Source organism: Prosopis cineraria, unplaced genomic scaffold (genome assembly GCF_029017545.1).
Source record: "Prosopis cineraria cultivar Desert tree isolate PC_DT_omini unplaced genomic scaffold, ASM2901754v1 PC2, whole genome shotgun sequence".
NCBI lineage: Eukaryota > Viridiplantae > Streptophyta > Magnoliopsida > Fabales > Fabaceae > Prosopis > Prosopis cineraria.
The window spans coordinates 351,365-376,976 of record NW_026555333.1 but is presented as its reverse complement, the minus strand read 5'-3'; the positions used below and the strand labels follow the sequence as shown (position 1 = coordinate 376,976).

At 34.9% G+C, this 25,612-nt stretch overlaps 3 protein-coding genes and 1 long non-coding RNA gene across 6 annotated transcripts; 1 reads left to right on the top strand and 3 right to left on the bottom strand.

Moving 5' to 3' along the window:
* Positions 1–742: 742 nt before the first annotated feature.
* Positions 743–4,157, bottom strand: LOC129302007 (protein ALTERED PHOSPHATE STARVATION RESPONSE 1-like). The gene is made up of 4 exons (XM_054940670.1): positions 3,098–4,157; positions 2,821–2,987; positions 1,693–1,916; positions 743–1,504 (listed from the first exon to the last, which is right to left on the bottom strand). Exons 1-4 carry the CDS (start codon positions 3,987–3,989, stop codon positions 820–822), a joined length of 1,968 nt encoding a protein of 655 aa, XP_054796645.1. The 5' UTR covers positions 3,990–4,157; the 3' UTR covers positions 743–819.
* A 3,537-nt stretch (positions 4,158–7,694) lies between these two features.
* Positions 7,695–8,848, bottom strand: LOC129303867 (uncharacterized). Its single transcript, XM_054943415.1, has one exon. The coding sequence runs from the start codon at positions 8,772–8,774 to the stop codon at positions 7,878–7,880; it is 897 nt and encodes a 298-aa protein (XP_054799390.1). The 5' UTR covers positions 8,775–8,848; the 3' UTR covers positions 7,695–7,877.
* A 5,403-nt stretch (positions 8,849–14,251) lies between these two features.
* LOC129301007 (uncharacterized) lies at positions 14,252–15,964 on the bottom strand. Its single transcript, XR_008590884.1, has 3 exons — positions 15,804–15,964; positions 15,074–15,139; positions 14,252–14,524 (listed from the first exon to the last, which is right to left on the bottom strand). It is a non-coding gene; the product is annotated as an uncharacterized LOC129301007 (long non-coding RNA).
* Positions 15,965–18,372: 2,408 nt separating this feature from the next.
* LOC129303472 (protein EARLY STARVATION 1, chloroplastic) lies at positions 18,373–24,977 on the top strand. 3 transcript variants are annotated; one of them, XR_008591497.1, is made up of 12 exons: positions 18,373–18,900; positions 20,515–20,600; positions 20,757–20,950; positions 21,436–21,475; positions 22,327–22,408; positions 22,503–22,580; positions 22,682–22,807; positions 23,336–23,457; positions 23,903–23,942; positions 24,100–24,174; positions 24,357–24,607; positions 24,699–24,977. XR_008591497.1 is itself a non-coding variant. In XM_054942814.1 (11 exons), exons 1-11 carry the CDS (start codon positions 18,617–18,619, stop codon positions 24,478–24,480), a joined length of 1,251 nt encoding a protein of 416 aa, XP_054798789.1. In that variant the 5' UTR covers positions 18,373–18,616; the 3' UTR covers positions 24,481–24,977. The 3 variants fall into 3 exon arrangements, 1 of the variants encoding a protein (XP_054798789.1); XR_008591496.1 differs by having other exon boundaries at positions 24,694–24,977; XM_054942814.1 differs by having other exon boundaries at positions 24,357–24,977.
* The last annotated feature ends 635 nt before the right edge of the window (positions 24,978–25,612 follow it).

Here is a 25,612-nt window from a genome sequence, read left to right as displayed (position 1 = left end):
GTTGGTCAAATTCACCCACCCAAATCTTACTGAATCCCGCTCATGTTATGAAGGAAATGAAGAATAACGGGAGGGGAGTTTGCCTAACTTTACTCATGAACTACTGCGTATAAGGTATTTCAATGGGAGTATATATGTTTGTTTATACGGTGCTTGATGGACGAGTGATTTTAATAATTCTTCCCAATCCTCCCACTTTGTTTTAACTAAACAAGAGGGAGGGAGGTACATTCTTACATTCCATTTATCTAACCAAACAAAAAAAGAATTATTAAAATTTTTCCTCCCCTCACATCCAATCAAACTTCTAACGTGAATATTCTTGCTAGGATAATCAAATTGAGTTTTAAAAAATTAATCTTGTAATTTCTGACTATAATTTTAAGTTGATTGATTTTCGCAGTGTATGTGGCATAATTAAGTGCATCAATGCACCTAACAATATATTTTTTTTAATTATTATGTTACATTTTTCCAACCTTCTTATTATGTTACTGACAGCTATATTATAAATTGAAAGAGGTTTGTTGAAGTGCATGCATCCATATATTAAAGCGTATATTTATCATGCCAGCGACGCTCTGATAATGTAATGTATCGATAAAATTATGTTTTCATGAAATCAAATCCAATCAGCAATGACAAAATCAGGACAGCTCATCTCAGCCAAAAAAAAAAAAAAAAAGAAAAAGAAAAAATACGATGGTGTAGGTCACCCCGAAGCTGCCAATGAAGAGCAGAGTAACGGAAGAATATGCGTATTATTTTTAAGGGAAAGTTAAATTAGAAGAGAATGCAATGGGAACAGTAAGAAAAGAACTAATGGAGAGCGTGGGTGGTGTGGAGTTGAATGTGGTGGGAAAGCAGTTGTTGGTATGCGGAGGCAGAAACGGCGGCGAAGTGGTGCAAGGCAGCAAACATGTGGGAGAGAGCGGAGGGAAGGGTGGCAGTGCCACTTTGAAAAAGTAGAGCATGACGCACGGCGCCTTCTGATTCTTGGGTGTTTCCCTCTCGAGCTCGCACCGCCCTGTGCATCTTCTGCTCCTGCCTCTCCGCCAATTTCACTCTCCTTTCCAACTCCTTGTCCGCTGTTACTCTGGGCTGAAGTTCTCGTATGTACTTCTCCAACAGCTCGTTCACTCCCGAAATGAACTCATTCACGCCTTCTATCACGTTCTTCTCCCCCATGCTGTCCGCTGCTTGCGACCATTTGTCACACAACACCAACACGGATGGACACCCTGTTTCTTCTCCGCCCTCGTCCGGCAGCCATCTCTGGAGCCAACCGTTTAAAGCTTTGGCGTGACACTTTTGGGCGTAAACCCACTCCGAGAAGCTTGTGTTCCATTTCTGCAGCTCGCACTTCAGTCTTATTGCTGCATCTACTTGCTCTCTGCTAATTAGCTTTCCGTTGAATGACCACGCCTCTAACCTCTTGGCTTCTTCAATTCCCTCCTTCTGGCGTCTGTAACACTCGAGCATCTCTTTCCACATTCCAAGAAACCTTTTTTCCACACATCAACAAGCAGAAGAAGAATACCAATTAGTTTCTTACCGCTAGCTTCGAGCAGTTAAATAAATAATTTTTTTTATTAAATCAATAAATTATTAGTGAAAGAAGCCAGTAAGGCAAAAATTTCTCCGCCCTCATCAGAAACTCTAGTCTTTGGCTTTGTCCAGGGCGTGTTATACCTGAGAATAAACTCGTTGATCAGCGGCCACAACTCTTCCTCCCTTAATTTGCATATTGTATTTGATACTTTGTCAACTACTTGAATAGAAATCTTCATTTTTGTAGATATAATTTGGATCAAATTTTCGAGCGAATCCACTTTTTGGGCATCGCTGCCTTTCTTGTTCATGCTATTCAACTGTTTCCATTTCTTCTCGTAGAGTACATGCAATTTCTCTTCAACCTGAAAATCATACGCATTTTTCAAATTCAAAACGTAAGCCACCAATGCTATTTGCTATGTTAACAATAATTTGTGATTTTTTAAAACATAGAATCATGAGAAATTCTTAGATGGACACCGTGTTATCACAGTCCATAACTAATTAAAATATGACTTTCAAATAACATTAAATATAAATTAATTCTTATATTAATTATAATAGAGAGAAAAGATTAGAAATTAAATAAATATTTCATTGTAAAAATAAAATTATTAAAAGCAATGATACATAAAATTTTATTTAATTAAATTAGTATAATTATTGGATGGTTCATAAATGATATGGTATATTGAATCTATTTAAAAATTTTTAATTGTGATAAATTATAATTAAATTGCTTATTCTTGTTAGGTATTCCTAATTTTATGCGCGCTCTGGTTCATTTCTTTGTTTAGCTCGTCGCAAAATGCACAAGGCGATCCTTCGACCAAATTATATAAAAAGTTATGTCTCCACACAAATTGTATTAAAATAACCTGATTTCACAGATTATAGTAAATTATACGGCACCAGAATCCAACTAGACATAACTACAAGGAGGGCAAAACTCCCTCAACAAATTTTAAATGCAAAAAAAGAATTGATATATATATATATATATATCAATAATCTTTTACCCCTAGCTACTCTCCCCGATTCGCTTTGATAATACATCCTCCAAATTTAACACTTCTGCTAAAAGGAAGATCTCTAAAAATCTTAAAAAGGTTTAAACGAGGGCTTGCTGTTATCCTTTATCCCAATTCATCAATTTTGAAACAACATTGACTGTGAACAATAAATACGAGGCAAGGCAATAATAGAATATAGCAACCAGCTAACCGGTTTAATTTGTCTGTGAACAAGAAGAAGAAACACATATACCTTGACTTCGTCATACAACTTCTTCTCCCACAGAGACAGCTTCTTCAAAGTAGAAGGCAGATTCCCTTCGTCTTTACTCTGACACATAAGTGAGGATTCCGTGCTTGTAACGGCCGGAGACTTTGAAGAAACTAACGGAGTAAACACATGCATCATCTTGCAAGAAACTGATACCAACAACCGTCTCGTCATCCATGAGATTTATTCCGGATTCCCGAATTTCAAAAATAAACCAAAGAAGGCAAAGCCAGGGGAAATAGTTACAGAAGGGGCCTACCTGGATTAACGGCTATTTTTCGATGGTAACGGAGTTTTCCGACGTCAAGCATTTCCAACACCTGGCTTCCCGAATACGATGCTCTCTCCATTAGAATCTGAATCTCTTTCATTACCTCCGACACTCCTTTCGGTGACTTCACTTTCGCCGAGTTGCTGCTATCTTCTGCCCCCCGTTCCTCCTTCTCCCTCGAACCAGCCTTCACTTTTTTAGCTTCTCCATTTTCTGCTTTGCCCGCCTTGCGCCCTCCGTTATCGGATCCATCTACAGCTTCAGTAGCCTCATTCTTCGAGCCTTGTTGGGTTTTTCTCTTCTCCTCCTTTATCTCACGACTCGGACTGTACCGCACGTCGTATTTCTCGAACGTTTCAAACAAGTTCAAGAAATCCCAGGCCGAGCTGCTCGGGGGAGGGGGCGATGGTGGCTTTGAGTTTGGCTGGGGAGGAGAAAAAGGAGGGTACAGAGGCTGCATATAATTCATGAAAACCACGTCATCAGGAGCAGTGTCGCGGTCGAGATAATCATAACGAGTCGGGTTAAGAAATTGGAAGTCCTTATCTGTGTTATTCTCAGTTCCCGACGATTCAGAATGCGAATGGACGAGTAAATCTGAATCAGAACTGGAGGAGGAGGCGTGGTCAGGTGAAGCGACGAGCGGAGGCGAATTGGTCGGATTGGATTTGATCTTGCGGTCGGCACAGTCGCCGGAATCTTCATGGTGACGGAAGAAAGAGTAGAGAGCGGGGCCGAGTGTTCTGAGAGAGTGCATGTGTGCCAGGTGAGCATCGGCGAGGATGTAGCTTTGGCGAAGGGCTTCATCTAGAAATTTGCAGCGGTCACGACACAGAGCCACCGCCGGGAGGCGATCCAGTCTAGAGGAATTGCAACCCATAATTCCGGCGAGTTTGTCTGAGGGATAGATGTCGCAGTTTACTTGGAGCCAGGCCCGGCTTATGATTTGAATTGAAGGGTTAATTTTATTAATGGGGGAAGCTTGATATACGGATGGTGTTCTATTGGCCGTTTTGATTTTGCCACTCAAGGCAATATCATTGACTTCTCAGTGGACCGCTCCATGAAAAAAGTGGCGGGTGCTGGCATATAACGTCTCTTTTGTTAATTTTTTTTTTTTCTGGGAGTTTTGTTTCGTTTCGTTTTTTTAACTTTTGTTCCACATTTCCATCTGCAGTTCTTGTAGGCCCAAAACAATAGAATTTGTCATTCAATAATAATCAAAGTCACGTCTTGTGCACTTTTTTACTTTCACTCTTTTTTCACTTATTTTTCGGATTTCTAACACATTTTAACATGCATGGTTATTTCAAAAAAAAAAACATGCATGGTTCAATTTAAAAAAATATTAAAGAACAGGGGAAGCTTAATTCCGAAAATGTTTGAAGTATTTTCTATCTGACTGAGTCACAGGAGAGCACGCATGAAGAAAAGTGAGTGCAGTGCAAAGGTGAAGAAGGGTAACGTAAGGTTAATTTTGAAAATAGCGGTGGTTCAGTGAGTTTAAATCCAAATGCAGCGTTGGTTTAAAGGAGGCATTAGTAGGAGATTAGCAGGAGGAGTGATGATGATCTGGCAAAGCAACTTTTGGAGCGATCATGACGAGGAAGAACGAATCCGGGTGTGATGATTCGGAGTTACATTAAATTCAAAGTGATTTATGATTGGTGAATTTGGGGGGTAGTTAATGTGGGTGCAGGGGCAAAATGATGGAAACGGGAGACTTGGCACTTGCTATCATGAAATGGAAAAGTTCGGCATTCACGTCCCCTGCCTCAAAAGAAGATTCTGCCCTGCTGGGTGGAATTCCAACTCCCCGCAATTTGTTTGTTTGTTCGTTTGTTGCTGCGTGCTCACATGGACTCGGCAATCCTGGGTTAACCTACGATAGCAGGATGGGTCATCTTCCGCCGACGCTGTGCATCGTACCATAATCTACCAAAACCACCTCCAACTTTCAAAACTACAGTCACATGTCCCAACTGATAACAGTATCCTTCATGTGGCCAAAAAGCCCGGCTCGTGGAATCCGATAAAGGATAAAGGCAACACTGTCATTTAGGAAGCCATGCTGCGTTAGCGTTGCTTTTCTGGGAGTTCGTTGGTAAACAGTAGGATGGAGACATTAAAGTTTATTCTTCGTACTTGGTTGCAATCATGCTGAGAGTTGAGGCGTTTTACAGACAACCATAACTTTGCGCCTTAACGCCATTATTCGCTTTCAATTGAAGAACCCCCCTTTCTTTCCTCAGTTACGTTCTCTCCTTCATCATTTGTTGCTTTACCCACGACCCTGCAATCTCAGCCAAAATGCTTCATGAATCATGATCCCAACGGTATGTGATGAGATATATTATACGTCATCCAATTCTTAAACCCCGTTAAATTTTGACTAGACACTTAATTTCACGTTTATCAAAGTTCCTTGTGTGTGTGTGTGTGTGTGTTGGGGGGGGGGAGAGATATTTAAATAAATACACCAGGAAATCAGAAAAACTGCTCCGACTTTCATTGACTTAAAATGAATACGGTTCAGCTTCACGCATTTCATTTGTGCTTCACGCCCTAATATTGTATTGCTCAAACAAAAAAAAAAAATGCAGTTTGCAGTGCTATTAGTAGCGCGTTTGGTTTCGGTATTATTACAACTTATAAGAAGAATTTCAATTTCAATTTTTCTGCCTCCATCCCCCTCATCCCCATGACCACGGAGCTACGTGAGATGACATATTTCCTTCAGTTTTATTTATAAATTATTTCTACCAACCTCATTAATATCAATATAATAAAAATACAAGAAATAAAAGTAAGTAAAATTTCAAACATAACCCTCAAGTAAAAAGCAAAAAGTAAGTTAATCATATAATATTATTTTTTTTATCTTTCTCTCTTTTACTTTTTAAGGGTAATTTGAGAATTTTAATTTGAAACAAAATAATCTCATCAACAAATGACTTATAAAGTGAAACCAGATTATGTTTCTAGAAAGTGACTTATATACTAGACCGGAGGAGTATATCTCCATGATAACGATGCAGCAATATCTGTAATCTAATTTTCTTAAAAAAAAAACATGTATCAAGATTAATACGCCAGTCCAAAAATAATGAAAAAAAAAACATTTTGACTTCGCATAAATTAAATATCGCGCATATGATTGATATATACTTTTATAATTTGACATTATTGTAATCCATAAGATGTTGGCACGTGTTCTCGTCTCTAACTACATTTTAAAAGCATTTTTCGGTAGAAAATAAGTGTTGAATAGGATGATTTAACAAAGTAAGTATATGCTGCACGGACGAATGAAAACAAACAAGTGGATGGGTACAGCGATAACATGTGTAATTTGTACATGTTCACATTTTCTTGTATTGATATCTTTAAATACATGAATCTTTGATTGTTTGGATCCAAGTTAATTTTCCACAAACATCCCGAGTCCTCCATGAATGCGAGTCGTCGTTCTGTATTTTGACATCACTTCACTATTGAATGCATGGTTATAAACGTTTTCTTTTTACTTTCTTCAACAGCTGAAAATTAATTCACACGAAGTTTGAGGTGAAACATAACATGGCTCCTACTCTTAGTTGTATATTTAATTGATATTATTGGTATTAATAATTACACGTAATAATATTTATAAACCACATACATTTATTTATATACTAAAATAATGATATGGGCTATGTTGCTATTATTTTTCCAAAACCAATCACAATACATGATCCAAGCAAAAAACGAGGAAGACGATTTTTTTTCCTTTTCGGGGTGGACCGAATTGAAGTAGAGGAAGGCGAGTTTAATAGAGACTTTGAAACTCGCAAGAGCCCATATGGTGAATGAGGATTGTAAAAGGAGCAAGGTGCGATTCATAAGTCGGAGGATGCATATGGCAATCCATGTTTAAAAAAAAAAAAGGGTGGACAAATAATGTCACAGTAATTCCATTCATCAATAAAGGTTATTTTATCTAATCAACGGCTGAAGTATAACTTTGGTTCACTAATTATATCAGATTTTAATTTCATCCCTAATTTTACGAAATATATTTTCAATCGTCCAACTACGCTGAAGCTTGAAAAGAGAAATGTCTAACGTCTCAATTCTCAGACACGTCCTACAACCTTGCCGCCGAAAAATACACAGCGAAGCACGGGAAGTCCATAAAAACAACAGTCACTGATAAGGCAGCTGTAGCAGATGAATGGGTTCACGAGATCAGAAACAAATACGGAGGAAACATATTTTTTCTATTTTATTATTAAAAATTGTATTGCAAAACATTTTTTAAAATAAAAAATGAGAACAGAAATTAAACAGGCTCTAAATTATCATTATTGATTTGAATAATTGTAAATTAAAGAGTTTAATTAAATTATAAATAAGACATTTAAGTTTTAAATATAATTCTTAATTTGTAATTAAAATTTTAGTTTGAAATTATCCCTTGATAACTTATTTTTTAAAAAAATTTTGTGAAGATCTAACTGTATGAATTAATTTAATCTTTTGGTACTTTACATCATTCTTCCTAATAGTTGTTAATACAAAGAGTTGACACATGGCGAAGGTTGACTTCCAGTACGAGACGGGGAGAAAATGGCATGTTTACACGCGGGCACCCTTTAACATCGCGCTGTGTGGGCACTTGCATGCGCTCTAGCACAGAGTAAAAATAAATAAATAAATAAATACATGGTTTCAGGAAGGTTTTGTTCCCCTTCTCTGGTTTAAAATCATCAATTCATAATGTAGCTGCCTATTGCGTGCGAGTGTTGAGCAAAGCAACCTGGGAATTGATCAACGCCCTAAAAACCCCGTCACTAACAGTTTCGATAAGGCTCAAGGAACTCTCCAAATCCCTCATCCTCTTCAGCGCTGATCTGACCTCTTCGTCGCCCCTTTTCCTCAAACTGTGCAGGCTTTCCACCCGCAGTTCTTTGACGCCTTCCTGCTCGGTTCTCTCACTCCCGCCGCTCCTCGACAGCTTCACCAACTGCCCCCACGACAACTTCCTCGACGCTAACGATGACGCGATCCCGCCGAACAGAGCAATCGAAACGCTCGCCGTCACGCGGATAACATCCACGATGACCCCTGCCACCTCAGCATCTCCTATCGGCACCAGCGTTGTCGGCGTCACTCCATAATTCTGGCTCACGCATCGGATTCCCGACACCAGCTTCTCCATCTCTCGGGCCATCTTCTTCTCAGCCTTCACGTACAGAATCACCTTGGAGTCGTCTCTCTTCTTTACAGCCACCTGAGCAGCCGACTGCTCTTCTTTAAAAGCCAGAACGGAGGATTGGAATCTTCCGTAGACGTCGATGAAGCGGAGCAAGTCTTGTAGAAGATTCTCGACCCACCGGGGCTGGCGGCGGAGCGACTCTTGGGCATGAGGAAGCTGGAAGATATCCTCGAGGGTGTCGTGCAATTCTGCCAGACGGTTCAAACCGTGGCAGAGATTAGTGGTTGTTTGTTGGTGGAGTTTGGAAGTAGAAGTCCAGGAGACGAGCTGGTTGATGTCGTCTTTGATCTGGGAAACCAGAGGGTGAGATCTGCAGGGAAGACTGATGGACCTGATGTGGTGGGATATGCGTGGACGGCTAGGATTTTTGTTTGGGAAGCTCAGAGAGCGACCGAAAACGCCGACCATGTCTGGAGGGAATATGGAGAGCTTAATTACTGGGTGCTTTGGCTAATAAACAGATGTGTGATCCATACAGTTGAAATAGGGAGGTATATAAAAGGGCGTGGGTTTAGACATGAAGAAACAACGATAGAGGAACCAAATGACAGTGGAAGGATGGGGAGAGAGAGACGCACGTGAGGAGTTGGATCCGCGAATAAGTCCAGCTGTGAGTCATGTGGGCATATAACGGACACGCGGCTTTGACACGCTGGATTTTCTTAAAATACTTGCTAACACTTGACCTAATCACACGTGTAACTAGAAATCACGCGGCGAATCCTGCTTTGATTTGTATCACATTATCACACTAATTCACTCCCCTCCCAAGAATCACGCAAGTGACTGCTGCTTCTTTGTGCTAAATTAAACCAATGACTTCTAGATCTCCAACATATTTAGGCTGTTTCCTCGGATCATTTTTTTTTAGTTTAAGAATAAGGATATATATGATGACAATGCAGGTTTTATTGGCACAAAATTGAGAATTGTTTTATTTAATGGCTAGTGTAGGTCACCACCAGTGTCAGGTGCACAATTTGTAATTTTTCACTTTTATATTTGCTACCTGACTGATGCATGTGTCACGACTCATTAGCTGGTTGTCTCCAATAATACATGTAGCTTTGTGCAGTTGGCCTGGCCCAGTTTTTGACGTGATTTTTTACGACGACAAACTGTATTCCTGTTACGCTTACGGGGCATTAAATTATTTAATTTTGTAACTAATAGCGAGAAATGGAGTATAATTGCGGAATAAAATGAAGCATCTCATCCCATCTATTCCGATGAGCCAAGCATTATAGAGTACATTTATTTAAGTCTATTCCGATGAGCCAAGCATTAGAGAGAACATTTATTTAAGAAGTTTCAGCTGTTGTGAGTAGATTCGAAAGAAAAAAAACCTCCAACACGTTAAGTAACAACATCAGAGCTAAACGGAAAAAGAAAACCACATTGGATTTTAAATTATCAGCCTTATTTACTCGTTTGATAAATTTGATTGTTTTAAAATCCTGGGGTAGCATCTCAGGTCAAACGGCTATTTACCCTGTTCACCCTCTCAGGTGTTTTTGGTTTTTCCATCATGACGACCGGGTATCTAGCTAATTAATCAAGTCTTCATAGCAGTCTTCATGTACCTCCTGTTCGGCTGCTAGATCTCTCTCTCATATTAATTGTTTGCGCGTGCGGGTTGTAATGACACAGATCGCCATCTTGGAACTTGAAACTTGATTTCTGTATGATGGAAAGTCGAAGAAGATCATGGAGGAGTTTATAAATTTCAAGAAGATTTTATGGAGATCGGGATCCCGGATTATTACTATTGCGACTATCTGATGCGCCATTGAAAGTCAAAACACGGTCTATATATTGGATGAACTTTTGGTGAGCGATCCTCGTTCAGCGGCGAGCTGGGAAGGGCTTGCCGATCAACCGTATATCCACTGCTGAGCATGGGACCTGGTTGCACCGTTATATTCAGTTCAAAAAGCATCCTTTACAATAATAAACAGGAATCAAACAATTTTATTTGGTTACAGTATGTGTATGGCGTGTCCTGATGAATTCATCAGATATACGTTTCCATATCAAATGATTCTCGCGGCATGCATCACATTTTGCGGTAGCCACTTTTAGTTATTTGATTCCACGTTGTCCGTGTGGCGGAAAACCAAGCAAGCTAACTCTTCTTTCCAGTTTATTTTTGTTTATTTCGGGGGGTGTGGAACAAGGGCCCTCGTTGGCTTTGGAATGTCACATCTCTGGAATTCAACATCACAGGGTGGGGCATGCCTAATTAATCATTACAAGTTGCTCTTCATCACCAGCTATCAGGAGGAGTGTTATGTTGACAAGCAAAAATTCCAAGAATTATTCAATTAAGACTCAAAAAATCATTTCAACGAAAAAGAAATCCGCAACTAATGATACAGATAAACAGACTGACTAAGATCCGTTGTGATGTCAGATCATTCTTTGCAAGTTGTGGCGTGCACACTGTTGGGCCTGGTTCAATGAAAGAGTCCGGTCCAAATAGTAATTACGAATTATTACGGGGAATATCTTTAATGAAAATGATGATGTTGTCCAATCCGTATGCGAAGCAGCAGGCTGCTTGCTGCATTTGGCTCAAGCACAGGGGCGGACCTTGTTTCAAGAGCTTAGGGGGCAAATTTTCTGAAAATTGATTATTATATATAATTAATTAAATTTTTAAATATTAAAAATTATAAAAACTGAATAAAATTTTATATTTTTAATATATTAATTCAATATAAATTAAATTCATAATCTATAATTCAAAAAGATACTTGATCCAGTTTAATAAGCTTTATTGTTTTTTTATAAACAAACCTACAAATTTTAAGAAGCGTTTATTATTTTTTTAAAAATTGTTCCTCATAAATGGATAGCATCATTAAATTAGGAGAAAATAAATGTTAATGACAATAGCGTTTTGGTCCAAAATTTTTAATTTCAAACATAGTTATCATGGTTAATCAACTTTTTTAAAATTATATACTCCCTCCGTTCAAAAATATAAGACATTTTTAACTGAATCTCACTTCTCAATAAAGTAGTTATCTACTTTCTAATTAACTCTATCTTTTCATATTTACTTCTATTAAACATCCTACAATATATATAAAGTTATTATCAATAGGAACATTTTTGAAAAAAAACAATGATTACACTTAAAAAAATTAAAAATGCCTTATCTTTTTTAACATTTAACATTTCTAAAAATATCTTATATTTTTAAACGGAGAGAGTACATGAGTTGGTTAAAATTTAATTATACTCAAAAATAGAGAAAGTACTGTATAACAGATAAGGTAAACAAAAAACAAAAATTGTTTCCATATCCATTCATTTCTCGCTCTACATCACTGGCCCCTCTCTTTTGTCTCTCACACCATTTCGCGCCACTGGTACTTTTCTTTGATTATCTCACCTTCACCTTCACTTTCACCTTCTTTCTCCCTCTCGACTATATCTCTTGCTGACTTGCAACTATTTCTTCTTCTCCCAATAATATGAAGGGAATGAGGGAGGTTGGGGGACCAAGGCGCCTCCCACCTCAAACGTAGGTCCGCCACCGCTCAAGCATGTGTAATGTTGGGAAAATCTCACTCGATGGCTCATGGAGTTTATTATTAGTGAAAAAGGATCACAGGATTCTTAAATTCCCTCTGTACACCAAAGGAACCTAATTGGGTTTTGGCGGGGGGGGGGGTGGAGGTGAAGATTTAAGATGAAAAGATGAAAATAGCCTTGGTGTGAGGAACTCAAATTACCACTTATTAATTACTCGTAGTTATTAATTGCCAATATGTAAATGCATACTTACTTTAGTAGGACCAAACCAGTGGAAAAAATCAACCAGGCCTGTCAGGGATTTTTTTTTTTTTAACCTGTTCGTTGCCAAATTGATGTTTATTAATTACTTATAGTTACTTGTTAATATACAAATGCATCCTTGTTACAACAGGATTAATACTTTTAAACAAAATAAATCAAGCCTATCAAGTTTTTAATTGTTCATCATTGAATTGTTGATTGTTAATTATTTATGGCTACTTATTAATATTCGAACATGTGCTTGTTGCAATAGGTGTTGGCCTTGTTGCAATAAGCATGCAGTGACATATTGATAGGTAGTTATAAGTAATTAACAAGCAACAATTTGAGTTCCTTTACTTAAATGTGGACGCTCATTTCTCTCAACGATGAGATTAGAAGGATATAAAATTACTGAAAAGATTGAGATTTTAATTAACGTTTTTTTAAAACCATGAAGCAATTAATGGTGCCCAATATTGTAGATCAAAGTGAGTAATTTTTTCTTGGCCGAAAAACAAGTGAGTAATTTTTTATGTGTGTAATTGTTTGCTTATACTATAAGTATTGTGTTTCTTATTCTTCAGGTGTGATAAGTAAGAGACTGTTTTCACTTCCCAAACACTATAATACGAGAACAAGTTTAAGAATAAAATCCCTGACATTATTTAATTTGGGTTTAATGAGGAACTACTCTGGATTGAGTTCATTTAGATAATTATATTATTGATATCTAGTCCTTGTCTGCTTTATGTGTTTTCGTGTTTTATAATCTCTAAAATTAGAACTAGAATTTATCAATGAGAGAGCAAATGTACGTACATATACCCACACATACACAAATAAAAGCAAAATATTTTATTCAAGCTAAACATACATAAATAACTTTTATAAAACGATGCAAGTTAAAATTAAATTATGACCAACTCGAGCTCGAGACAAATGGGAGCAAGTTGTCACCTGCTCTCTCCAACCTAGTTTCCATCCTGCCCTCCCAAGGGGGTGGGAAATAAAACAAAAACAAAAAAAAATCTTCAAGGGCAAGGGAAAAATAAAAAAAAAATCCTACCCTTGTAAGGATGAGATTAAGAATGTTTAATTTGCACCTATTTTAATTGGTTTAATTCTGTCTTAATCTAAAAAAAATTAAGATGAGACTTTGCAGGATGGGATTAAAAAACAATTTGGGATATGAGATTGTCCTTGGGACATTCCATCTCATCCCGAATATTATATATATTATTTTTTATTTAAAAATATGTATTAAATATATTAATTATATTAACATAATTTATAATTATATTAATTATAATTTCAATAATGTGTAATTCTTATTTAAAATTAAAGATTTTTTATATTGATAATTTTAATGATACAAAGTAATTAGTACAAGTTAATATCTTTCTTTACAATATATTAATTATATTAATAAAATTTATTTTTATATCTATTTGTCTAATAACTTTTTTATATGATATTTTTTGCCTTATTTTTAAAAGAGTAACTAGCCTAACATATTTCAATTAAAGAAGAAGAATAATGACTTGATATTGTGTCTAACTTATTTATTATTATTACTCTTATAGCTTAGATATTGTTTGTAATTGCTATCACAATGTAGATTACTTATAATTACTATTGTAATGTGTTATGTCTCATATATACTTGACTTTAAGCTGTACATGTACTTATAGTTGTGATTAATGTAATTTCATAATTGATTTTAAATTGTTGTGATTTATGTGTTTGTGTTATTTTGATTTTAAATTTAATAAATTATGTAATTTAAAATTTTAATAAATGTTACTGTACAGGCTTCTCCCATATTATTTACTTTATTGAGGCAGCAGGACATCATAATCTCACCTTGATTTCTAGCACCACAGGATAAGAGATTAAAATTTAATCTCAATCCCATCTCATGATTCCCCCTGAATAGGATAGAAACTGTCACACCCTCAAATTTACAGACCGATTTTTCACAAGTTATTAATTCAACAAATCCTTTTTTTATTTTTTTTATTTTTCATTGAACCCTTATCATGGTAGAAAAATTTCTACCACGATACATCCAAGACAATATACCACAGGTCTTAAAATATCTAAAAAAAACAATTAGAACCATGAGGGACAGACATGATCCTCATAGCATGTTATTCAAATCAGATCATAAATCAAGAGGGACAGACATAATCCTCTTGGTCATATAAATACTTTTAATAAAAAGGATTAGAGTTTACATGCTTCACAAAGAAGATATGTCCTAAGTTGGCACAAGATACATTGTATAATCTAAAATAAGAGGCAACGTAAAAGATGGTGTCTCATACACCACAGTTACACCTCTGGTGCTTTCTCGGCCGGACTCGCTCCTGTAAAAATATTAACCACGGGGAATGAGACTTAAAAGTCCCAGTAACCAAAAATTAATATGTAATGATGCATGCGGATGTAACTAATCATGCGATTGCTAAGTGGGCACACAAAACATTTAACCGAACAATACTTTCAAACAAACCGAACAAGTATTTAATTTGCATGACTGCACCTTATATCCTCCTTTCGCCATGCTCGGACGCCAAATCACCCGGCCAAAGGTGAGTTGGACCAAGCGACACGCCACTCATTGGGTCCAATGAGGGCTTACCACGTGGTAATAATTAACCGAACAGAAATTTCCATTAACACCATACATTAAAATACCCTGACAAGTCATGCATCATTCAAATATCCAAACAGGAATATATCCGAACAATAATATCTCATCATGATAAACAAAAATAAATTTTTAACCCACTTGGCAATAATTTCAAACAAGTATATACAGTATTTATTTTCAATAATTCATAATTTTTCCAAATAACAAAACAACACATAACCATTCACAAACACACTCATCACAACACATTAATAATGGTTACCTTGTGTCTTGAATAACAAGTTCCCCTTCACAACTCCTTTTTCACCACTATCTTTGTCAATATAATCTACATAATTATTTCACAATACTATATATTAATTTTACATTAAAATAAATAACTCTAATTTAAAGAGTTAGAAAGTCTTAAATCTATAGTCCATATTAACACTAATTTAAGATTTATGCCTCATTTAACTTCCCAAATTCTTTTCTAAAATTCTCGTACCCTAATGAACTATTTTTTTTATCCTCAATTCACTTCTAGTATCACAATTTCATCCTTCTACATTCTAAAAATTCATCCAAAAATAAATTAAAAATTTTAGAATTATCCTGAAGCCTCAAATCACCTTTCTATAACCTCAAAAATACCTATTCATACTTAAATAAATATTTAATAATCATAGGTTTATCCCTACGTCTCAGATTCCACATAAATTCAACCATATAGATCTAGATTTTAACTCAAAAATTCTTAAACATGAGTTTCAACCTCAAGAAAATATTCTATAATATTTATTATATCCCTAAGAATTTTAACCTATATTTTTAATCCATCATATCATCAGATTAACTATCCTATAGAAAAATCCTAATCAAAATATTTACTCTATCCTACAAAATAATCATATCACTAGAAAGCTAATATTATTTAGAAAATAACTATAAAATTAATTTTGTAATTAAATAAATTTTTAAATGCTAATCTAAACAGGAAAGTTAGAACATACCTGAAGAAAAAGAAAATAATCACCCCTTGTGAGAAAACGTCGAGCAACGTGAGAGGAAGAGAGAAAAATAATATAAAAATGGGATTGTGAGTCCCAAATTATATTAAAAAAAAACTATAGGTTTGAATTTAATTATTCAAACCTTTGGGCCAAAAGTTGCAATTTTCTCTAAATTGCATCTTAGCCTCTCATGCTTCCTAATGCACACACCCCCTCCTTTTTATACATGAAGGCACCTCTTCTCTTCCCTCATCTAACCAATGTGGGACTTAGAAACAACAACCTTTCACCCCTTTTTTTTTGTTCCTTCTACCTTCTCTCTTTTTTTTTTTTCAACACATACATAAAAAAAATTATTTACGTATTATATCTTAACTAAATATTGCTTACGTGGTTTTAAATTTAAATTTTTAAATTCATAATTAAATACCTAACTATAATATTATTTCTAAATAACCTCAAATAATATAAATTTCTATTATTATCATTTTTTTTCTCAAAATCTAAATTTCACAATTTTTTTATTATATAAAGAATAAAAAATCAGGATGTTACAGAAACCAAGAGGAAAAAGCTAGAGACAGCTTACTCGAGGCAAACAAGCGATGATAGGGTAGGGAGGAGCATAGGCTGAGAGGTTAAACTTTACCCATGTGACAAAAATATTAACATTTAAAACATCAGAGAAAACTGCTAAACTACACAGAAATCTTCTAAAAAGAGACAGTAAATTGGAGTAATTATTCCAAAGCCTCTAAATCATTTCTTGACACTTTTTTTTTTTTTGAGAAATCACCTCATTTCTCGTGTTTTTAAACGAAAAATAATCCTACAACCACAGGTGCCAAAGGTACAGGGAACAGAAAAATATTGATCTTTTGAGTTGAATAACTAATGGTTAAGTAATGACTACTTTGTAGATCATTAAAAAAAATATGGCATCTAAATTTATTTTTAATATAATGTTTCCATTCAATTATTAAAAACAATATAATTTAGCTCTTAATGTTAATAAAAGTTAACTTTTATTATTAATTGACTAAAAAATTATAAAAAAACTAATAAAATTTTCTAATCCATCTTCTGTATTTTTTTTTTGGGTCCTTGTTTTTAATTTTTGAGCTATTTACTGCAATTCTTCTGATTATTTTCAATACTTTTTAAGATTATCTATAATGGTTGAGCAATGACTACTTTGTAAATATCATAAAAAAAGAATGTATGATGTCTAAACTTATTTTTAATGTAATGTTCTCATTTAACTCTCTAAAATGGTACAATTTAATCCTTACTATTAATAAAAATTAATTTTGATTATTAATTGACTAAAAAATAACAAAGAATGACACCAAAAATTATAAAAAAGACCAATAAAATTTTGTTGGCAATTTTTTATAATTTTTTTAGTCCTTGTTTTTAAATTTTGAGTCATTTATTTCATTCTTCTAATTATTTTATGTATTTTTTAATATTATATTTCACTCTTTTCGTTAAAAAATGTAAGACATTTTTAATCGAATATCACCTCTAATAAAGTAGTTATCTACTTTTAAACTAACCCTATCTTTTTATATTTATTTCTAGTAAATATTTTATAATAAATATAAAGTCATCATCAATATAGATACTTTTAGAAAAAAAAGGCAATGATTACATCTTAAAAAATTAAAAATACTTTATATTTTTTAATATTTAACTCATTAAAAAATGCCTTATATTTTTGAATTGAGAGAGTATCATTTTTTTATCGATTAATAATTAAAGTTAATTTTTATTAATAGTAAAATTTAAATTGTATTATTTTTAAAAATTATTAAAAAATATTATATTAAAAATGAGTTTAGAGTTTCAAACACTCTGAACTCGTAATTTAAGGCTAATTTGCTGTTTTGCATTTTTTTATATAACCTCTCTTCAAGATACCATTAATAATAACATTTATGAAAATAACAAATTTAATGTTATAGACCCTTTATAAAATGTCATGCATTTTAAATTAATAATAGTAATAGAAAATATCTTACTCCTTTCATTAAAAAATATAAGACATTTTTTGAGGAGTTGAATGTTAAAAAAATAAAATATTTTTAATTTTTTAAAATGTAATCATTGCCTTTTTTTAAAAGTGCCGTTATTAACAGTGACTTTATATTTATTATAGGGTGTTTAATAGAAATAAATATAAAAAAATAAGATTAATTGAAAAGTAAATAATTACTTTATTGAATGATAAAATTTAATTAAAAATATTTTATATTTTTTAATGAAGTGAATATATTTTAGAGGAGGCAGAATCATTGATAAAATTATATCATTAATAAATTGTTGGGGTTGCTCTACAAATATTTTTGGCCTAACTACGCTCACGCCTCAAACACAGACCTCTTAATTGGTAGGAACTGGGAGGATGATGCCCTCGACGTGCGAGCCTAGAACCACTTACGTGCCATCCAATAAGGGAGCAGATGCAGTTGAAGGCTTGACACGTGGCATAACGAAATGGAGTTAGGGTTTGGAGAAATAGCCGGAGGAGGAATATTTTCGCTGACGTGTATAAGTGATTGAATTTTGACTTTTGGGGATTGCAAACCCAGGCCCGATCTGATCTCACCCACACCCCCTCCTCCGCCTACGCCTACGCGGCGACGTTTTTCTCTCTTTTACTCCTGAAGTTCTAACTGGGGATCTTCGCCGCCGTCAAATGTCTGCAAACAAAGATCTTCTCGTGATCTCATTCTATCGTTTCTCTAGTCACAATATGTAGCATACTGGCGCTCTTCGTCCTCCCGGTTTGTCAATGCCATGCTGTACTAATGGCGGCGAGTTCTAGAGGCTTCTCTGCGCATTTTGATTTCAAACCAAGACGACATCTGCTTCCCCTGCATAACCATGCATTCGATCCTCGAAATCGTCGAAAGGTGGGTTTTGAGCATGACCGTGTTCGAGTCTGTCAAGTCACTCGCTGTTGTTCCGACTCAGCAACCCCGATTCGAAGTGAAAGCTGCGAGAAGAGCGAAGAATGGTGGTTCGATTCCAGGAAGAGCTCTCACAGAGTTCGAGTTCAAGCCTGCCCCGCAATGCCTTTTGCTTCTCCCCAGTGCGTGTCCAATTTTAATTTATGTCCATTTCCGAACTACAGTAATGTCAACATTTCTTGAAAAGTAGCATGGAGTTTCTGTAAATAAGGCTCCGCCGGCGGCGCTTCAATGAAACTGACATAGTTTAGGTCTCGTCGATTTCTTTTACATAGCTAATGTCTCTAACCTAAGTTAACTTCCGCTTGGAGCGTCCTGACGCCAATTTAAGCTAGGTGCTTAGGATAGTTAGAATTATTTACAAGAACTCCATTTTCTATCATTGTCTCTAAGTTTTTCTTGTCGTACATTGTTAGAAATTTTATATTAAGATAATATACTTCTCTTTTGATTAGTATTTCCTGACATTGTTTATTTACGATTTGTCATGAGATTTTCTTTTATTTTTTAATATTTTTTCTGTTACTTTTTTTTTTTCCTTCTCCCTTTTCTTTTTTTGCCTTTTTCGGACTTGCACTTTTTTTTTTAAGTTTCAAAAGCCGTCTATTCAATCTCTTCTTTTGTTTCTCTCCTGTTTTTTTAATCTCTTAACTTTTTTATCTTTCATTTTTTCCCTTTTTTTTTCTCATTTTTTGTCTTTGATCAAATGACTCATAATACTATATTAGAAGTCTTATATTAAGTGTGCTTAAAGATAATATACTCCACTAAAATAGCTTAAGCCGTTTGGTTAAATACTTCTTAAGTTTATATATTCATGATTTGTCTTTTAATCCTTAGATGTGAGACTTTTTTTTATCTTCTAATATACAGAATCAAATCATTATGTTTTACAATATGCTGATGATGGCAGATGACCTTTAGGCTCGTGGGAGATAAAAATTGCTCCATATAACTTATGAAAACTCACGGTTGTTACTTCACAATGCCTTTCAAATCCCTCCCAGCGAAGTTTGAATGAAAATCTTGACGTCCGTAATCCTGCACATAGTTATAGAGTTTGTGCATGGTCTGAAGCTATCCATTATAGAGTTTGTGCATGGTCTGAAGCTATCCATACTCAACTAACTGTTTTCTGCTTGGCTTAGTTTGTAAGATGCATCTACCCTAGCATTGAGTATAGATGCATTGAACAATGAGTTTGTTTATACAGAAGTATGACTTGAGGCTGTGTGTATAATGTGTAAACATAAATAGATGAAAATGCTTGTCATTCGCCAGTCCACTTATTAAGCAATGTACTTATGTAATCAGTTAAACACAAGTGGAAGAAGATGCTTAAATTTCACTAAGCCATTAATTTAATAAACAATATACCTATATGACATGTCAATAAAGACATTGATGTTAAATGTTAATAGCCACAGCAAACAATGACTGGATTGTGTTTGAATTGTTATACTAGTTCAAAATAGAATTTATCTAGTTGTTTGTTTTATCATGTAGTGGAGCTGAAATGATTTGACAGAGTGATGGAAGGACATAGGGTACTTTAATTTATTTTTCCCTACCTTTTGTTCTCCTACATTATTATCTCAACTAAACAAACAACATTTTATTTTGTGGAATATATGATAATGGTGCTTTTACTTGGCTGTTGTTAATACCTTCTGCACACAGCAATTGCTAAAAATTCTTCTCAATGATTATGCTGCTCTATGTCATAATGGTTACAGTTCCAATATGAAGCAAGAAAAGTTCTATCCTCGTTGTACCCCAAGATATACTGGTCCGCAATCACGTGATACTCCGCCAAAAAGAGGTATCTTGTGATTGATATCTGTACTAGATTTTTACTTTACAATTGTTAGTTGTTTGTTCTAAAAGGTCAGTTAGAATTCCTTTCAAGATTTTTTAATTAGGGCAATGATGGAATCTAAAAGAGCATGCCTGTCCATGATCACTTGTTCCTTTACAGACACTGGTATAGCAAATGAGAAGGACTGGGATATCAACTTATTGAATGAAAATGTGAACGAGTCTGGCACGAATGAAGATGGTAGTACCTGGTACAGAGAAAGTGGGGAAGAGCTGGGCAGAAATGGACATAGATGTAGATGGACTAGGGTGGGTGGTCAATCCCATGATGGTTCCTCAGATTGGAAAGAAACGGTATTTATAATTTTCAAATTACAAGCACTGTGGGTCAGGAAATAAATACATGGGAGCAGTTCTTCATAAAGTAATATTTTGAATGAATACTATGTGATTATATCCCTCAATGTTCATTATACTTTCATACAAAAGTTGTTTATATTACGTACCAACAAATTATAAGGCTTTTGAGGAAACTCTTAGAGTTATTTTCATTATTTTCTCTTGGAGGCTTACCCATTGAAATATTACTTTATGAAAATCTTCAATGTTCTATTTCGTGTTTTGTTGTTTGTTCTTGGCAAGTCATTGCCAAATTATAAATCTTATTTCTCGCTGGTAGATATGGAAGCTAGGTGATTAGTGTACTGTAAGATATTGTTTCATTTATAGTGAGCATGCTGTAATGCTTTTCTATTTCTCTGTCATGGATGCTTCAAGGTGAATCATATATCACATCCCAGGTGGATTCATTTAATTGGCTTTATTGATCTAATTGACAGTGGTGGGAGAAGAGTGACTGGACTGGATATAAGGAGTTAGGTATGCTGCTTCATCTTGGTTTGCTAGAGCAGCTTGAAATTATGTAATGTTGACTCTGTTCTAGAAACTTTTGTTTTGTTTCATATTTAGTGCGTCTGTTGATTGTGTCAATACTTGGATAGAATAAGATTTCCTTCATATGGAAGCATACTTCCGCATGTGCCAGCTCCAATATTGGCGGTTAAGATTTTGTTACTGGAGCCACAACCCCCCCCCACAAAAAAAAAGGCGGTCTCTACTAATCTCCACTGTGTCTGAACCTATGTAATTCATGTTCATTTGTGATTATATGCTTATTTTGTAGCAGCTAAAGCCCTTTCCAATTGCAATGAATGTATGAAGGTCAAATAAATGGTATAAACTGTCAAAATAGCTTAAATAAATGAAAAAAAGTGGTGTCAAAGAACTTTCTACTAAATGATGTGAGAACAGAGCTGTAATGCAATGCAGAATTCCACCTATTCCGATAAATGACAATAAGATTGTGCAGATATCAGGTTACCGAAAGTTCATGGATTTATATATTTGTCCAATCATGTACAGGTTTCATACTGTTATATATGCTGGCTAACATTTCTGACCTCTGCTGAACCTTGCTTGGAATCAAATGTTATCATCAACTGCAATTTCAGTAAATTACCTGTCATTTTAGGACACTCAACAAGTTATTTCTATTGTGATGCAATACCAATTGTGAATGGTCTATTGATTCGGGAAATGCTGAGAACCATAGATATAGTGTTTATTATTTGTCAACCTCTTGGGTAATGTAAATGTTTATCTCAAGAGGGTGCCCTCGCATTTGATTGGGTTTATATATATATATATATATATTTTTTTTTTTTTTTCAGGCGTGGAAAAATCTGGTCGGAATGCTGAAGGTGATTCATGGTGGGAAACATGGCAAGAAAACCTTCATCAAGATGAATGGAGGTCATAGCTTTTATTTGGCTATTCTCTGCTTATTGTAATTAACTAAACCCCTTAACTTCTTGACACAATAAGTGTTGCATGTTTGACATTACAGTAACATTGCAAGAATAGAAAGGAGTGCACAAAAACAAGCAAAATCAGGAACTGAGAATGCTGGATGGTATGAAAAATGGTAAGGTCATGTAGTGCTTTGCATCCAATATTGGTTTTCATGTGAGCATTGGTTATGACTTAAATGCATCTACGATGTTTAATTGTGTTCAATTTTGTTAGGTGGGAGAAATACGATGCTAAAGGTTGGACTGAGAAAGGGGCACATAAGTACGGTAGACTGAATGAACAATCATGGTGGGAAAAGTGGGGAGAGCATTATGATGGAAGAGGCTCTGCTCTTAAATGGTTCATTTAAATTATCCATTAAAACTTGTTTGCTTTATGCCCTTTACTGCAATCTTATCTAAGGTGTACCGTTTATGTTTTTGAAATGCTTTATTGTTTATGATACGAGCAAAAACCATGTTAAGAATTGAGGGAATTGAATTTTGAATTTTTGTGCAGCTCTCCATCTTTATTCTTTTTCTAACATTTTTTTTTTTTGGGTCTGAACAAATTTTATGTTAATTGAATTGATGGATAATTGGTTATGGAACATGTTTAGTGTGAATTGTAGTTACTTCAAGATGATAAAATCAAAACCTTATGTGTGTCAATAAGCATTACATTATGATAATTTATCTAGGACTCTCATTCTGTTTTCTTTTTCATTTTTTTATTACTATTTTCCCCCCGTTGTCGGTTATATAATTTGAACTTTTCTGTTGATTCTATTTTTGGGAGGCAAAGACCAGGTACTCTAAATTTTCATCTCAAAATTAGCTTTTATAGTAGCTCTGAGTTGCCTTTTCTCCCTCTTCTTTACTCACTCAGGACAGATAAATGGGCTGAAACTGAACTTGGAACAAAATGGGGAGACAAGTGGGAGGAGAGGTTCTTTGAAGGCATAGGTTCGCGACATGGGGAAACATGGCATTTATCTCCAAGCAATGAGCGTATGTTCTCATGATAATTTTGTCAACTTGTAATGTCCTTTCTGGCTTTCATTTTATTTTGTTTGTTGGCAAGCGCCAACCTGGTGCTGATATTATTGAAATTTTCCATTGAGCTCCTACAGGATAGTTTTGCAATTTACTTAATGCTATTTTTATTTCTCAATATTTCTAAGAGCATATAATCTTCAGCTTGCATCTGATTTATCATCACACTTGAGACTTCCCGTGGAATCTAAACCATATCAAATTCCATAATCTTGGTCTTTTGATCTACTTTGGATTTCACTGGGGGAATAAAGTTACTTTTCTGGATCTTGAGTTATCCATGTCAATTTCTGTTGCATATATTAAGTTTAGAACATACGATCTCCAATTTTACTGTATTTGGGTTTTACTGTATCTTTAAATTTGATACAATATATAACTAGTTTCATTCTTTTACCAGGTTGGTCAAGAACGTGGGGGGAGGAACACTTCGGAAACGGGTATAGAATCTGGGCATATAAAAAAGTCTTGTATTCTAATAATTTTGAAAATCTATGCCTCAATTTATCAATTTTCGTGCCCTTCACCCTTGAAATGATTTTTAAAGTTGTGTTTTAATGCTATATCACTAACTGATTTGATGCTTACCTGTATCAGGAAAGTCCATAAATATGGCAATAGCACAACCGGTGAAAGCTGGGATATCGTTGTGGACGAGGAAACCTATTACGAGTAAAAACATACTTCTCTAATAATAAAAAAGATTATTGGCGAAGAAAGGACAAACGAAAGAAATGATTTGCCTTTTGCGTTTATTTATCTATGACGAAATGAATGTAAACAAAAATGTATTGATTAAGCTAGTGGTCTAGTCCTGTTTTGATTTACATTTGACAGTTGTTCTCTCTGTGAAGGGCCGAACCTCACTATGGATGGGCGGATGTGGTAGGCGATTCAAGTCACTTGCTTTCCATCGAACCCCAGGGGAGACCACCGGGCGTCTTCCCCAATTTGGACTTTGGTTCATCACCATCTTAATCCTAAATCCACCATCAGAATTGCCTTCTTCGCATTGAGCAGGATTCCAGTCACCGTCGTTTCTATTATATATATTTTTTATCAGTCCAGTCCGAACAGTATCATCATAACGAGGGGATCATTACGTGTAAGAATGTTGTGGATTAATCATTTGTTCATTCTTTTGGCTATCATTTTTCCCATTTCCTTCACTTTGCTTCGATTACGTGTCAGATCAGATGCTATAAAACCTTGCATTCCCCCTAGGTCGGTGGATTTTTCATTTTTGGACAGAACGAGCTTTACGGCCGTGTGGCGCAGTTCTTGAGACGGTGAATCTATTTGCTATGATGTCAATTCTTTTATCTAAATGTCAAATAAATTTTATTGAGGCAATTGTGAATTTGTTATTGTTGTGAACTCCAATGAGGAGACCATTTAAGTTTTATACGCGCACATGCCAGTGTCTTGTTACTCTCGGGGGAAATGAAATTCTTAGTCTCCATTTTTTTTTTCCAGTTATCAATTTAAGTACTTGTAGTTCGTTCCTTATTAATCATGTCCCTGTAATTTTAAAATCATACGAAAGTAATCTGTATGATTTGAAAATGGCATGAAGGAAATGAAATTAATCCCATTTGGTCCATGTCATTTTCCCTAACATTACTTTCAAACCGTAAAGACAACTTTTGTATGATTGATAATGAACCATAGGAACATGATTGATAATGAACCATAGGAATATGATTGATAATGGACAAATTACAGAGACTAAATTAATAACTGGAAAAAAATTGAGAATAAAAATTTTCGTTTTCCCAAGAACTTAGGCATCTGTCGGTAAACCTTCCCTCAAAGTCAACCCTTAGGCCCTCATGATTTGGACCAGACAAGCGCTAAACTCTTCTATGTTTTTGGACGCGTGAATCAATGTTTGAATTTCATTATGGGAGATGTTCATATTTAATGTTCAACATTATCTCAATTGAAATTGCCTTAATAGAAAGATACATGTTGGTAACAAAAAAAAAAAATATCCTCTTTAATTAATTAGAGGTGCATTTTCTTGGGTAATAAAAAGTCTAGAGGCATATTTTCATTACATTTTTAGTTCATCTCAATTTGAAATGCTCTTAAATTTTCTATATTCTAA